This window comes from Tachysurus vachellii, chromosome 24, assembly GCF_030014155.1.
Source record: "Tachysurus vachellii isolate PV-2020 chromosome 24, HZAU_Pvac_v1, whole genome shotgun sequence".
In the NCBI taxonomy this organism is placed as follows: domain Eukaryota; kingdom Metazoa; phylum Chordata; class Actinopteri; order Siluriformes; family Bagridae; genus Tachysurus; species Tachysurus vachellii.
In genome coordinates this window covers 9,835,456-9,852,526 of record NC_083483.1, presented here as the reverse complement: position 1 = coordinate 9,852,526, position 17,071 = coordinate 9,835,456, and the positions used below count along the sequence as shown (strand labels likewise).

At 39.6% G+C, this 17,071-nt stretch overlaps 1 protein-coding gene across 11 annotated transcripts in view; it reads left to right on the top strand.

Annotated features, from left to right (window-relative positions):
* The window catches only part of mcf2la (mcf.2 cell line derived transforming sequence-like a), a 72,557-nt gene that overhangs the window by 37,077 nt on the left and 18,409 nt on the right, over positions 1–17,071 (top strand). For all 11 annotated transcript variants that reach the window (XM_060859961.1, XM_060859960.1, XM_060859964.1 and 8 more), the window contains exons 4-8: positions 4,060–4,150; positions 14,321–14,440; positions 14,958–15,074; positions 15,820–15,969; positions 16,336–16,460. In XM_060859961.1, coding sequence (XP_060715944.1) covers positions 4,060–4,150; positions 14,321–14,440; positions 14,958–15,074; positions 15,820–15,969; positions 16,336–16,460 — 603 coding nt within the window. The remainder of the gene's footprint in view (positions 1–4,059; positions 4,151–14,320; positions 14,441–14,957; positions 15,075–15,819; positions 15,970–16,335; positions 16,461–17,071) is intronic.

Here is a 17,071-nt window from a genome sequence, read left to right as displayed (position 1 = left end):
ATGACTTGAGACTTGAGAGAGACTTGAGTTAAATGACTCAGAGATGGGGGACTCGAGTCATATGACTTGACTCGAGTCAGACTTAAGTCGCAAATTTGAGACTTGAGACTTGCTTGACAAATATTAAAAAAGACTCGACTTGACTTTGAACTTGACATTCATGACTTGAGACTTACTTGTGACTTGCACATGTGTGACTTACCCCCACCTCTGGTCCCGAGTGCTTCGTACAGCCTATAGATGCTTCCACACATTTACATTTACAGCATTTGGCAGACGCCCTTATCCAGAGCGACCTACATAAGTGCTTAAATCTCTAACATTGAATACATTAATGCTGGCTCACTAGGTTACATATTTAAGATACCATGAATTAAAAACATTTGTTCAAAGTTACAATGAAAAAGTGTCAAAGGTAGTTTTTTTGTTTTTTTTTTAATGCAAAAGATAAGGAAAGAAGTGCTAGTTGAAGTGTTTCCTGAATAAGTAGGTCTTCAGCCGCCGCTTGAAAATAGCCAGATCCTTGAAACTCTTGATTGCTTGGTTTAGGCATCACAGGTGAGCAATGAGTAGTTTAATGAACACTGATCCAAGGTTACGCCAGTCGTCAGAAGCTTTTGGGTTTAAACCTTGCAGAGGAAGCTGGAGCTGTTTTTAGGGGGCATGGAAGCCTTTATAGTCCTTCATGCTTTTCTGTTCACCACTGCTGTACAGAGTCGGCATCTGAGTTCCTGTATCCTTTGTGTCAGTCTGGAAATTCACTGTTGTTATTTTACATCTCTAGAACAGAACAGCTTCTCTCTAGATGCTTATTTTCCCCACACCATTCTAGACACTGCTGTGTGTGAAAATCCCAAGAGATCTTCAGTTTCTGAAGTCACCATTTTTCAGACACACTCGTTTCTCAGTCAAAGTCCGTGATGAGTGATCACATATGAGTGATGTGAATGTTTACCGAACCTCTTGACATGTATAATGTTACTACACGAATTGGCTGATTCCATGATTGTTCATGGTGAGTGTACGCAACCATTAAATACCAGGTAGCTCTATACCACAAAATGATCTATTAAATACCATCTACTGACCATTCTGCAGAATAAAGTGCTACAGAATTCATCTCTTCTCCAGCAGGAGTCGTGTATCTGCACTTACATGGCTGTGGGAAGTGGATCATTGAGTGTTTCCTCTGTGTATATTTGTATAAATTGTGTTCTCATGGCCATTAGTGTGTGTGATGTGTTTGAATGTACATTAGTATTCGTTATTAAGTCATGTTTCAAAACCTTGCCAGCAGAGGTCGCTGATGCTTAGGTTAAAATATTTTACATTCGGATCCAATCATTAACACGCAACAACTTACTGAAGGACATGAGACTGAGAATTTTAACGCTTGGACAGTGAGAGAATGTGAAGATGAAGATGTTTAGCATCTGTATTGGTAATAATCAGGTATTTCACTGTACTGACAGTGTAACGAAATATGATGCATGGTGATTTTATGTGAATCTCTCTCTCTCTGTCTCTCTCTCTGTCTCTCTCTCTGTCTCCTTCTCTCTCTTTTCTCTCTCTCTCTCTCTCTCTCTCTCTCTCTCTCTCTCTCTCTCTCTCTCTCTCTGTCTCTCTCTCTGTCTCTCTCTCTCTGTCTCCTTCTCTCTCTTTTCTCTCTCTCTCTCTCTCTCTCTCACTCTCTCTCTGTCTCTCTCTCTCTCTGTCTCTCCCCCTCTGTCTCTGTCTCTGTCTCTGTCTCTGTCTCTCTCTCTCTCTCTCTCTCTCTCTCTCTCTCTCTGTCTCTCCCCCTCTCTCTCTGTCTCTCCCCCTCTGTCTCTCTCTCTCTCTCTCTCTCTCTCTCTCTCTCTCTCTCTCCCTCCCTCTCCCCCTTCCTCTGTCTGGCTCTCTCTCTCACGGCTGTCTCATGGGAATAGCGACCAGTGAAAGCAGAAAGAGAGGGAGAAGGAGGGAGAAAGGGTGTGAAGGTGAAACACACAGAGATGGAAGGAGGGAGGTTTTAAATAGAGTTTAAAATAGAAAACTGATGTGGATTTAATTTGGCGGTGCTTTTGTCAATGAGTCCTGTGAGCAAGTCAAAGAACAAAGAATATCTTTAAAAAAGAAAATAATAAAACAGCAAATTTTCCCTGCAATTAACTACGACACTAAATTCTAAGGAATGATTTATTTACTCTAAAGAGATCCTTTGTTTAATATGCACGGATCACTTACGGATCACTTACGGATCACTTCATAATTATCTCATTAATCAGGTACAGGACTGCTGAATCTTTTTTTTTTTTTTAAATAGAATTATAATTAAGTAAATTTAATAGAATTTTAATCGGTATCCAAACGTGTTCACATGTATTAGTGACAGGGATAAGTCAAAGAAGTCAAACATCATTCATATTTAATTTTTTACTCACAATGTGACTTTTAATTATCGCTGATACTTAATTTAATTTGAGGTTTCTTAGATGTCCAAGATTTACATAGAAATCTATCAAATTCAGCTCAACAAAAGGCCCGCATCCAAATTAAATGACGGTCACTTTATTAGGAACACCTCAACACCTGCATGTTCATATAGTGTATAAAATAGAGATTCAGTTAAAGTTCAAACATCATGTTTTCTGTTTCTCTCACCGTTCTGTGTAAACTCTACAGTTAGTAGAGTTGAGACAGTTAGGTGTGAAAATTCCTGGAGATCAGCAGTTTCTAACATCCCCACACCAGCAACCATGCTACAGGATAACACATGAGAAACATCACAATGCAGATTTTTTTTTAATCAGCTTAACAAAATGCAACTAAAAAATTCTATATTGTTTGAACAGTACAACAAAATATTGTGCCAGCAGGACTGGAGCTGGATCCCACTGATCTTTACATCAGTCTTTCAGTCTCTGATTAGAGGTTAATGAATACTAATCAGTGAAATCTTGTTGCTCTGGAAGCACATCATCAGTCATGATGGCTGTGCCATGATGTGCCTTCAGAGAGCATGGCTACTCGTGCTGATGAGAGAATGGATCTTTCCTTCCATTCCTCCTCTGTTTTGTTCTTTTTTTTTTCTATTTTTTCCTTCTAGCAGGGCACTGGAGTGTAAGGAACACAGACTCAAACGAAATGGTAGCTAAGAACAAAGAAAATGAAAAGCACAGCTTTTTGTGGACAGGTGTGTGTGTGTGTGTGTGTGTGTGTGTGTGTGTGTATGTGTTGCTATCATGGCGGCAGGAATATAAGGGCATCAGCAGTACCTTCCTTTCTTGCCACCTTTTTATCATTGAGACCCCTCCCTCCCTCCCTCCCTCCTGCCTCCTGCCTCCCTGCTTCTCTCATTAGCAATTCAGCCTTGTGAGCGTGCAGGCTGGGTTGTCTGTCACAGCCATGCTGTGCTCTGATTGGCTCTGAGGGAGCTCCTGATCATTTAAGATTGGCTGGTGGATTGAGCGGGGAGCAGGCTGCACTGCCTTCATTTCTGGTGCTTCAATACAGTGCTACTGCAGCCGTAAACACAGGGTTTGGAGAGATACAGACACACACACTCACGCACACTCACACACACTCAGTGAAGAAAAAACGCTTGTGGATTTTACCATCAAAACTCTGGATAAGGACAGGAATACAAACGTTCCTCAGACTGACATTTATCTGTTTGCCTGAAAAGCCACAAAAATCTTTTTTTTTTTCTTTTTTTTTTTTTAATGGACGTTTTGGTAACCATGGTGAAGCGGTGTGATTCTGGTGAAATAGTGAACATCCTCTCTCCATGGTGATAGACATAGCAGGCAGTTAAGCATCTCCACCGTGTCTCTACGGTTACTATCTGTACGTGTGATGGAGGTTATTGGAGAATGTGAAGTATTTATAGTGCAAGTATTTATTGTTGATGTTGATTAAGAAAAAAGGCTGGAGATTTAAATATTGGAAGCTGGTGCATATTCAGTTGTTTGCAGGTCTTGTGGGTACGTAGATACATCTGTGTGCTTGTGTGTGAGAATGTATTGCAAGATGAGAGAGATGTATGTGCTGCCATGGTGACCGTGCTTCTCTGCTCCACAGCCTCAGCTCGTCAGGAGTTGGCTTCATCCTGATCATCGACCGCAGGCAAGACAGATGGGCATCGGTGAAGGGAGCACTACTGCGCATCGCGGTGAGTGTGTGTATGTGTGTGTCTCTCATTCATGTATTATGGATATCTGAATAGCTGTGTGTCCTAATACGTGGTAGATTTGTACAGCACTCTGGATAGTTGTAACAAAAGACAAGAACAGAATAATGTTAGAGTTAATGAACCGGAAAACACAACATTACCAAAAATGAGACCTTTAATGAACTCTGCATGTTTGGACACCATAATAAATCCATAATAATGAGACTTTAATCGAGCACACTTGACCATTGTAAATTACATATTTTTTCTAGAATATGACCTCTAATGCTTGATTAAATTAAACCAGTTGGAAGGTGAAAACTAAAAGCATGAATTTACTTGACCTTGAGCTCACTAATGGAAATTTCAGCTGTATTCATACAGATTACTCTTAGTGTTACTTTTAATGCCAGTCCACATGCTAGTAAATTGTTGGGGAAGTTCTCAGTATGGAGGTGTTTTATTCTAATAATAATATTATGTATTATACAACAGCATTAAGGTTTTAAATCTGATTAGTCAGAAGGGTTTGTCCAATCAGCTCTGGATACATTTTTGTCTGGATCGATGTCTCGTTCTAATACGTTATTGTTGTCTGTACGAACGGTTAACTCACAAGGACTTGTACAGCAGATGCTTCACATAACCAAAGGCTATTAGTTAACAGAGAGCAAAAACAAAATGTTTACATGGTGAAGGTGTAATTTTCCAATGCAGGAATCAATCAGCAATCAATTTTTGTCTTTTAAAAAAAGATGTGAAGGAACTGCTGTTACAGAAATGAGAGCGGATGTAAATAAACTATAAATCGATAAAACTAAATATTTGAATCATTGAAAAGGTGATGTGGAATGAAATACTTAGAAAATAAACTTCAGGCGATAAGAGTAACTCCACTTCACATTGTGTTGGTGATATATGTATTGTTTTTGCTTCCTGTAATGTTTTCTTCTTGCTTCATAAAATCCTGTAGCATTGTTTTTATTGACTTCCTGAACACTGTAGATTTCAGCAAGAAATATGGGTCACTTTTGTAACATTTTGAGTCTATGTTGATGTTTTATTGGATCATGATTGTGTACATGTCTATAAACATTCAGGTGGTTAAAACAGTAGCTATAGCTTTAGGCACTGTGTGTGGTGTGTGTTCAGCTCTCAGCATTTCCACCTTATTACTGCTCATGGCTTTATATGTTATATTTAGTGCTGTGCTCAGTCCAATGCACTGAGGGACAATATTCCTGTCACAGCTCAAGTCCAGATTTGCACTAAAGTATACGGCAAATACACAGCCAACTGAGAGCCTTCACTTAACTTCAAACACTTCTCACTCCTTCTGAGCTGGACTTAACATCTGTGATGTGAGCTCTGCAGTCATTTTTGTGCCATGTGTCCAGATGATTTAATGTAATGGTGCCTTTAAAGATATTAAGAACACTACGGGTAACAAGTGTGAAGGGTTTACTGAGTCGAGTCGTTTACTGATGTGTGCATGATGTGCTTGCTGTATTTACACGAGGAGAGGAAAATAAAAACGAAGGGGTTTAATTTAGCGCCTGTATTTAGCTAGTTTCCAAAAATAGGAGCCAATCAGAATCAGCTCTGGCTGAAACATTTCAAATGTATATGACGATAGTGTAAGCAGTGCTCGTTTTAATTGACCTTATTGTTTGTAATTCTTTAATTCATCCATCTTGGGTAAGTTTTCCTGATCTTATCTAAGGAACGCTGGGTATAAGGTGGAAGCTGGATAGAGATGCTAGATATAATCTCATCATTCTTAAAGAAATGCTAGCTTGTAGTTGAGTCATACACAAGTCGCTCCTGAGCTGTTTCTGACTCTCTGTACTATTTCTGCATCATTTGACATGAAGCAGCAGCCCAAATCCAGCGGTACGCATGTCAATGGCCAAATATCTATTAACACCACATGGATAATCACAAAAAAAAATGGCTGCCCAGATTCACAAGTGGCACAGCAGAAAGTGTGCAAGATCATGAGCTTGACGGTGCCGTAGCCGTTCTTATCAATTAGCTGATAGCTGATCAATTAGCTGATCAATTGGCAGATAGCACGTTCCTCCAGTGTGTTGTTTGATAAGATGCAGTTAGCTGGTTTCACGTGGCTTCACACATGTTAGCTGCTTTGTTACCATCCTGTCAGTAGCTGTTGTATGATAGTGTGAGTGAGAGCTGGCAGCTAAACAAACTGGGTAACATGAGGAAAAATACTGAAATACTCATCAGCAGGTTATGAGATTGAATCATAGTACCAAGCTGCCACTGACATGTAGTGATGTAAGTTGATGTGAATAAAAGGATCTAGTAAATGTGTAAATATAAAAGCAATGGAAATGTTAGCCCCAAGGACAAATGAAGGAACAGGCTGGAATATTGGAGCAAAAATCACTGGGAGGGAGGGCGAATGTTTGGTAAAGTGCTCGGTGAACTGACGAGTGAGGATAATATAGATGGCCCTCATTATAGGTTTAGTGGGATTACTCTCAGTGGACCTGTTCAGTCGTCAACAAGATTAGAAACCACAGGAGGTGTAACATGGGGGATGTGTAGAAGCTTGTGAGAGTGTGTGTGTGTGTATGAAAGAGAGAGAGAGTTTACTCGGTCAGTAGGGAAGAGGTTATCAGGCTAATTAGATTAACAGTGTTGAGAAACGTCAGTAATGCTTCTCATTTCAGCTGATGGAGTACAGTGTTACAGTACACAGGCTACACTGACGCTAGCCTACATGCTAATTTGTGAAAAATATATTTCAAGTGAATAACGCTCCATTAACCTTCCACCTATCCAGGTAAACATGAAATATATACCTGGAAAGAATTATGTGGATGTAAGAAAAATTGTGAATGAACTACTTTTGTTTGTTAGTTGTTAAATTGTGTACATTAGCTTGTTACAGTAGCTAGCTTTTAAAATTTGTGCACATTAGCTTATTAAATTAACTAGCTAGTCATGTTTTGTAAATGTTTTGCTAAATTACCTAGCTAGTCATTTTTTGTACATTAGCTTATTAAATTAGCTAGCTAGTCGTGTTTTGTACATTAGCTTATTAAATTAGCTAGCTAGTCATGTTTTGTACATTAGCTTATTAAATTAGCTAGCTAGTCATGTTTTGTACATTAGCTTATTAAATTAGCTAGCTAGTCATGTTTTGTATATTTGCATGTTAAATTAGCTAGCTAGTGCAAATTGAAATGAAACAAAAAAAAAACTGCTGCTGTCTGTGGACATACTGTATAGGGCTAAATCCATTTAGGGTTGGATTTAATTTAATTATTTCATTACCTTAAATTGAAAACATCAGGCTGCCTGGATTGAATCTGCATTTTAAGCACTTTTCTTTGCTGAGTGAAGCAAGTGTGAATAAAAGTGATGCTTTTTCTTTGTGTTAACACACATTTACTCTGAGTGTGTAACAGTTAAGTCAGGTGTTTTTTTGTTGTTGTACCCTACTAGCCTACTTCTGTAGAAATGCCACTTTATTCCCCTTCACACACACTTTTTTTTTTTTTTTTTTGCTTGTCTTTTTCTGAGCCTACAGCGATTCCTAGTTATTATGGTTGACATTGTGTTTTTTTTACCTGCAGTTTCACACCTGATTTTTTTTTTTTGGTAAGTAAAGTTTGCATGGAAAAAACAACAGTATCCATTGTTGCTTATTTTGTTGCTCACAGAGAAAAAACATTCACCATTACATAATGATTTATCCCAGACATTTATTCTTTTCTTTCATCTCTTTGTCTGCTGTGGTTAATTGTCAGCTGTGCAGCTGCTGCTGGAAAAACAAGCAAGATTTTCCGTACAGCTGACGGGAAATTCAGTCCTGACAACGTTGTCAGAGTTTGTCATTCTATTGGAACGTGTATATAGATATTCATCGTACATCATGTAGCAGTTGATGTAATGCTCAGGATGGAGCATAGAAATGTATATTGTGTTGAATTGGCATTTTTTTAAGTAATTTATGCAATTATCTAACAAGATAGATATGTGGCAGTGGTGCAATCCATAAAACTATGCAGAAAGAGTTCAAGAGCTTCATGAGATGTTTATATCACAGTGGTCTGACTGCATACATTGTGTACAGCTTTCTGTTCGATTGATCAATTTTGTACTTTTTTTGCACGACATTAAAACTGAAACATTTAAGCTTGTTTCAGAATGACCAATTAGCTACGAGCTTGTCCTCTGATCCTGAGCTTTTACACCCTCAGGTCACAGGACAGCCTTTATTATGCCCTTCTATAATTAATACAGTCACCAAAACAACCCCTTTTAGATCCCTTTTTTAGGGAATTTTACTTCATGCAAATGTATGCTAATGTATGCTAATTGTCCCCAGATTAACGTCTTCCCCCATGCTGTGAATGTTAGAACTCTGCCATATTGGAATCGCCTTCACGTTTGTCTCGACTTCACACCATCATCTATGTATTAAGGTTTGCTTCCTCAGTATGACACTGTTTTAAGATTCGGTGCCAGTAAACACGAGTTAAGCTTCTTACATGTAATATAAAAAACTAAAGTACAACATAAACATCATGAGTGCTGTGAACCTGAAAGGTCATGTGTTTTGATAGACTTTTTTTTAAGGTGACTAAAAGTATAATGTTGAATTCAAGACATTTGATTCAACATTTGTTTCTGAATATAAAAATCTGCTTTACTCCAATCCAAAAAGTCTTCAAATTCAGGATCGTCAGTACTAATGAATGCAAAACACTTTATATTTATTTATGTTAAAATCCATGTATTTTTATTAAATCATCACCAAGTTTCTTAGGGAGCGAAAGATCTTAGACAGAATCCTATAAAAAGCTGTAAGACTGGAGACAGTGAAGGCCCTTAAAAAAACAACATGTATATTCAGCACCTGGAGCAGTAGTAGGCAGTTCTTAGTTAATGCATAATACATAATGTGATTAAATATTAAAGTAATCTTTGAAGATTATAAATGCAAATCTAAATGATTTATTGTTAGCTTTTACTGGATAATGCAGGCCAACATACCTTTTAACCCACAAAGCGCCATCATTTAGGCTTTCAATATTTGTAGCTCACAGTGTTGATGTTAAGAACTGGTGATACATCAGATAGCATCAGTTAGCATGTAAATCTCCTCAGTGAAATCGGAACCCTTTAGATAGATATCAGAACTGAAATAATGGCTTTAATCCAAACTTTTCCAGTTTTACAAACTCCTATCTTTTTTCCCTCTTTTTTGACAACTTCTGGTAGACAGTTACTATCAAGTTGAGCTCTGGAGGTAGTATTATATTCTTAAACACATAACTCTTTGAGGAATTGTCTGTACGTTCCTAATGTGAATACTCAATGGGTGAGAAGGTTTAAGAAAACAACACTTTTATTGAGAGATTGCACAGGCCTTTAGCTCTTTAAAATAAATTCCACACATCTTCCTGGGTAAAAGTTTAGTTCATTTTCTGGAGCATTTATCCTAAACAAGGCCTTGGGGAACCTACAGTCTGTCCCAGGAGACTCAGGAAACAGAGTGTTGGTCACAGTGGACAGGTGCCAATGCATCTCTCTCTCACACACACACACACACACACACACACACTTAACCATTCAAACACTACAGACAATTTAGAGATGCCAGTCAGCCTATAACGCATGTCTTTTTGGACTGGGGAGGAGACCGGGGAGTACCCAGAGGAAACCCCTGATGGGACAACATATAGAATCTGCACACACAGGGAAGAGGTGGGATTCGAACCCCCAACCCTGCAGGTCCGGGGCGAATGTACTAACCACTGAGCCATTTGAAAATGAAAAATATTATTTTTTATGGAGCTGTTCAAGTCATTGGGCTTTCTCAGCTGACTGTGGTGCTTGGACCCTTTAATATAATAACTTTAATTGTGTGATATAACATAATAGTGGTGGGTTGTGAGTTCTATAACGGTATGTAATTCCCAGACTTCATGATCAGAACCACTGCTATATGCTTCACTAAATGAAATATGTGTGAAGTCAACATAACAAGCAGCTACTGCACAGTCCTCTCTATTATCTGGTGGTTGTTTATGATGACGAGACTTTTTATGTGGTAACCTGCTGCATGACTCTCGTATGACACTCCTTTCCTTTCAGGTCCTAAAAGTGCTTGTTAGCCATCTTTCCCTTTCACTCCATCCCTGGGGAGATTATTAGGGCAACACAACCCACCTTTTAAAGATGAAGAAGCTTGATGTGCCTTGTTGGAAATGTCCGAAGTGTCCTTTAAAGAAGTGCACTAAAGCTATAAAGCCTGCGTGATATTCAGGAGGAACGCTTTGAATGCAGTGAGCTTCATTGCTAACTGTAGCTTAAATTATTATCATTTATACCCAAGCACTACTGAATTCTCCATTCTGATTGGTCGGAATGTGTTTTGTAACAGAATCTCTGACATTAGTGGCAAGAAAAATCACTATAAACAGATAAAAAAAAGTTCTTATAAATGTGTAAAATTTGGTTTGAAAGAAAATTCTAACTTTGGAGGAAGAAATAGAGGGAAAAAGCCAAAGAAGAAAGTGAAAAAGAGAATATGAAGAGAAATGGTACCGATAATGGAACAGGGAAAGGGATTAAAGAAAAAAATTCAGATTTGAAGATAAGGTGGAAAAGAAACAAACTGAAAGAACTTTAGTTGAAGAAAACATGCATAAAAGACATAGGATAAGGAAAGTGGGGGGAAAAGAAGGGAATGCAAGTAAACTGTGACATGAAATATGAATAATAAAAAAATAAATAGAAATGAAATGAACAAATGAACAGGAAGTAAAAGGATAATATCCAATAACAAAACAGGAATGATGAGAATTGTGGAAAAACACAGGACAAAATATAGACAATAACTGAAGAAGGGAGGAGGCAAAGAAGATGAAGAGAGCAATAAAATAAGAAAAAGAAATGACATGGCTATGCAGAACAGTTAGGTGGAAAAATTTGTTTATATTTTATTTATATATTATAGTGTATGTGTGTATAGTGACTCCAGTTTAGTTAACCTTTAATGTCTAAAATGAACAAAGTTTTTTTTATTAATTAATTAATTTACGCAATCTGACCAATAATCATCAGTCTGTTTCTCCAGAAACATGATTCTTCTTCCTCTTCCTCTCTTCATCCTGCCCCAAATAAATCACTTTAACTTCCTTGTCATCGTGCTGTTAGCGGTTTCATTCCCCAGACACCACAAATCACAAGCGGGGTTGTGTTCTCTGTTGCTCTCCATCGTTAAGACGCTAAAGTCTGCAGCCACACTCGCTCCATCACTGTCGCTTTTTACTGAACAGTAAGCGTGCTCATAATGACTGGCCTCAGGTCATCAGCTTTAGTACACAAAGACACGAGAGAGGAGTGAGGACGGCCGTTGCTGCTAGCTGGGTAATATTTAACAGTGAGGACTGGGGCAGGTCACAGGGCAGCGTCTCAGGCTCAAGGGTGAAAGGGGAAAGGTCAATAATAGGCTCCAGGTCAGTGGATTTATTTGCCATGACAAGGTTTATTCAGAGGAGAAGAAAGTAGACATATGTAGTAGGGATGCATGTATTAAGTTTGCCTAATTTGTGTGTGTGTGTGTGTGTGTGTGTGTGTAAGCTGGTGTGTTAATTGAATTCTGCATTCTTGTGTGTCGGTGTCTTTCTGCTGATTAGAGTGCTGGTGTATCAGTGTGATGGCAGCTGCTCCCTGGAGACACAACACACATACACACACACACACACACACACACACACACACACACACACACACACACACACACACAGAGCTCTGTGTGTACCATTTCCATCTTGTTTTCATTCACTTTCATAGTCACCAGTCATCCATCTAAGCCTTTCACCCTTGTCTCGCAGGTTTGTATGTATGTGTGTGTGTGTTTGTGTGTGTGTGTGTGTGTGTGTGAGAGAGAGAGAGAGAGAGAGAGAGATTAGCAGTATGATTGAAAATGTGGCTCTAAGAAGCTTCATACTCTTAGGTCCCTTTCTCTGTCTCATCCATCCATAAACACACACACACACACACACACACACACACACACTCACACTCCCACACCAGACTCGTATCAGCAGCATGTGTTCCAATAACGGTTCACATTACAAGCAGTAATAGAGTCTGACTCACTCTTGAGATTCCTGTTGTGTACAGAGGCGACACGTGCAGCTCGGCTGTTACTGATGCCTTGTTCGGGGCAAGCGTGGCGAACACACACCATTGTCATGGTAATCAGAGGTCAGGGGTCAGGACACTGCCTGTGTTACAGGCTGGGTGAATTATACTGTGTGAAGAATAATTTTTTTTTTAAGTAGTAATGCCAGCAAGTGTAGATTAATGAAGAGCACAAGCCACTGTTCATAATGAGTGCGATGAGAAATGAAAGGAAACGAAGGTAAAGGAATAGAAAAATGTAACAGTGGCATGAGGGGACATCTGTTGAAAATGCTGTTAAACGTAAAAATAAATGGAAATGCAAAACTGAGGCAAAGAAGGATGTGAAGTAAATTAGGTGGGATGAAGTGTGAAAGCTAAGAGTAAGCAGGAAACTGAAGAACGAATAGATGAAAGAAAAAAAGAAAGGAGTAAAGAATGAACAAGTAAAGAACAGTGTGATTGAGAGAGATGTTGAAGAAGCTAAAGGAAGAACAGAAAAGAATCGACAAGCCGAATGGAAAGGAAAGATAATTGAAAATTAGAAATGTAAATAAGGCAGGAAAGACGGGATGAAGAAGAGAATGAACATGAAAAATGGGAAGGAAGAGAGAGAGAAAAAGAAGAAATGGGAAATAATAGCAAAAAATAGGGAGGAAAAAAGAAAGAAAAATGTATAATGAAGGTGAGGATAAAGGGAGGAAAGAAGTAGAGAATAAACGAGTAGAAAAAAAGTAAGAATTCAAAAAGGAAAGGAAAGAAAGCAAGAAAGGAAAGGGAAAACAGAAAAGGAGGAAAAGAATCAACTCTAAAAATATGAAAATTTAAACAAGAGCAAAACTAAAGGACAAGGGGGAAGATGGGGGGCAGGATGAGAGGAGGACAAACAAAGAGAGCAGCAGAGTAATAATGAAGAGAGCAGAGAGAATAAACAGCTGGAGAGAGTCGAGCTCCTCCCTGTGATGAGTCTGAGTCCAGAGGAGAGATTTGGGGTTAATTACTGTCCTTATCTACACACTGCTCCTTTCTCTCTCTTTCTCTCCCTCCCTCTCTCTCTCTCACACCAACCTGAGTCAGATGATTAACACACCACTTACACTCGTTAGCCCTCACACCAGCCTCACGCTTATGACTTAATGACAATCACAACAAACAATAACACCCAGAAAAACACACACACACACAGTGCACATTCACCCAAACCGAGAGCTGGACTCTTTTCAGCCTGGCAGACTGCACTGAACTCTCTCCTCTGTGTGTGTGTGTGTGTGCGCACGGGGGGGTATCTTTGGACCAACCATGTGTTCCTCAGCCCATCCTCCTTAACAGCAGACAGCCTTTTTAACACTCATCCCTAGTGTTTGCCATCAAATAACAGATGTAGCTGGACGTCATTGATGCTGTTCCCAGATCAGGGTTTAATGCTGTCATTAATAACAGCTACTTGGAGGATCAGCTGATGTGTACGGAGCATCAAGTCAACATGGAGAGCCTCTTTCTGCAGACAGCATCTCTCTCATTCCCTCTCTCTCTCTCTCTCTCTCTCTCTCTCTCTCTCTCTCTCTCTCTCTGGCTCTGTTCGAGGGCTGCCGCTGCTGCGTATTGATTAGCTAATAAATATTTAAGGAGACACGGCGCCCCGTGAGAGGGGATTTAATGAACAGTCGGTGAGCATGGGGAGTCTTTGAGAGGTGCCATGTGCTCACACATTCGCTCAGACACACACACACAGGAGGAGGAGGAGGAGGCAGCGGAGCCGCAAGACCATTGTTGCATGGGCTACCAGTTCTTCGGGCTCTGTTGTCATAGCAACTGTAATTTATATTTTTTTTGTGTGTGTGGAAAGAAGTAAGGAAGCAGGGATCACCAGACCAAAAAGAAATGGTTAATAGTGTAGTAATGTCATAATGCAGCACGGCTTCCTCGCTTGCTTGGTTGTTGATGTAATATGTATGTGTGTGTTTGTGTGTGTGTGTGTGTGTGTGTACTTGTTTTTCACAGGGCTCATTCCCTGGAAACCTGCAGTCGGTATTGGTGTTACGGCCCACCACCCTGTTACAGCGAACACTCTCAGACTTCTTCTTTAGATTCAATAAGGATGAATTTAAAATGAAAGTGCCGGTGAGTGTTCACGTTCCCTAACAAAGCAAGACGAGAAAATGTCCTTCTATCGCTCATTTATTTAATAGTCACATGTGGTACGGTTCATAGACCAGTCTGAAAACTAGAGATTTTACTATAACACACACACACACACACACACGAACAGTCTAGTCTGGACTGAGGGGACAACAACACTAACCTGATTACACATAAGCCAGTGGGGTAGAAATTATATCTAGCTTTTCCTTGTTAAAAACACTATATAAAGTAAATGTCTTTTGATTGTATTGGGTTTCAATAAAATAGTCTTAGACTTAAATAGTCTTAGACGCTCTGCTTTTTCTCTGTGTCAGCATTGTCATAAAGCTTCATATCAGCCTTTTCATTAATCGCATGAACGCGCACACACATACACACACTTGCTGGTTCAGTGTGCTTCATTACTACACTAATTCCATCTGAATTGCTGACACTCTTCCCTAGAGCATGTTGTATGATAATACATAAAATTGTGTGTGTGTGTGTGTGTGTGCAGGTGATCATGCTTAGTTCTGTGACTGAGCTACACAGCTACATAGACCGCTCCCAGTTGACCCAGGAGTTAGGGGGCACTCAGGAGTATTGCCATGAGAAGTGGATCTCACACCGCACTGTAAGTACTGACAGCGACACTTTGTACATTTTATCCATTTATAGTTACCTTTACGTTATTTTACGTCCAAACGAATAGAAACAGGAACACCTACTATCTGTTACAAAGCACTGACACTGAAGACTCCTTCCTTCCTTCTGCCTTAACTGTGAGTGTCAGGAGTCGATTAATGAGGATCACATCGATCATAATTTCATTTACATCCGTTGATGTGAACTTATTCAGTCATGGATGAAATAAACATTAGTTAAAGCAGGTCTTCATTCTTTATTTAGCGAACGTTTATTAAAAATGTGCCGTATTAATGCACGAGTTTGTTCATGCTGTGAATAATTGGTTTAGAAGTATTTTGTGCTAACTGCTAATATCATGGTAAATAAATTGTTTTCACTTCTTTATGTTGTGGAACTGAATTAGTAACTAAAGCATGAAACTCCTGACATCGTCTTTAGTACCCAGAGGTGCAGCTGTGTTTATAGTTCTAGCATAAAATATCGCTTTAATTAACCATCCGTGTAGCACTGCCGGAAATTTCTTAATCACGCGGTCATGACGTGTTTATTTAGTGGTTAAATGTACACTATGGGAGGTTCAGTAGGTTTTAGGTGTGTTTATATAGCCCTTGTACCCAGCTTCATCAATGTTTAAAGGAAGGCGGTGTTTACTAATTGCAGTTAGGTAATTAGTGCATACTTTAGCCTGTAAGTGCACTCAATGCCGTGTGGTTTGGGACACGCTCCTGTAGGCCATCGAGGGCTTTGCGCTGATGGTGAAGAAGACGGCTCAGACGCTGCAGGCGTTCGGGACGGAGCTGGCCGAGACGGAGCTGCCTAACGATGTTGAGGCCACGTCTACCCTGCTGAGCACTCACACTGAAAAGAAGGACAAGATGAAGGTGAGGAAGAGGAGGATCAACGTCACATTATTGTACAGGACTGAACCTAACCACTGTCTCTGTGTGTATTAGTTCAAAGAGACTCAATCATCTCAGTTTTTCATCTATTTCTTTTTTACTTTTTTTCTGCCTTCTTTACTATTTATTTTTCTTTCTTTCTTTCTTTCTTTCTTTCTTTCTTTCTTTCTTTCTTTCTTTCTTTCTCATTTCCTGTCTTCATTTTTTCTTCTTTTTCTATCCCTTTCGGTCTTCCTTCTGTCCTCCCTTTATATTTCCCATTTCCTCTTTTGTTATTTTTCTTTTGTGTATTCTTTTCTGTTGCTCTTCCTCCTTCTCTTTCTTCAATCTGTGTATTTCTGAGTGCAGGAGGATCTGAAGGTAGCTCTGGGCCAGGGTGGACGTCTGCTGGACAGCATTAATGAGCCGCTGGCGTCAGATCCTGACTACAACATGAAGCACGATGAGCTGGAAAACTTGGCTACTGTGCAGAGGTGTGTGTGTGTGTGTGTGTGTTCTTCTATACATGTATGTGTATAAATGTGTGTGTGTGTGTGTATATATACATGTATGTTTATAAACGTGTGTGTGTACTTCTATATATGTACGCTCATGTGTGTACATTTGTGTGTGTGTGTGTATACGTGTGTGTGCGTGTTTGTGTATGTGTATACACGTGTGTGTGTGCGTGAAAGTACGTGCGTGTGTGTGTACAAGTACATGCGTGTGTCTGTACGTGCGTGTGTGTGGGTGTGTGTTTACACGTGTGTGTTTGTGTATACTTGTGTGTGTACAAGTACGTGTGTGTGTGTGTGTGTGAGTGTGTGTTTACACGTGTGTGTATGTGTGTATACGTGTGTGTGTACAAGTACGTGCGTGTGTCTGTACAGTACGTGTGTATGTGTGTATACGTGTGTGCGTATAAGTATGTGTGTGTTTAAATTGTGTGTTCTCCTGGTAAAGCCGTTGCAGTTGTGTGTAGCTGTTGAATCAGGAACAGCTCTGGAGAGTGTTTTATAACTCAGGCATGGCCTATATTATATAATCTTAGAGAGAAAGTGGAGGCTGAGGCTGGTTTATTTTAGGACTCTCAGAAAACTCCAGC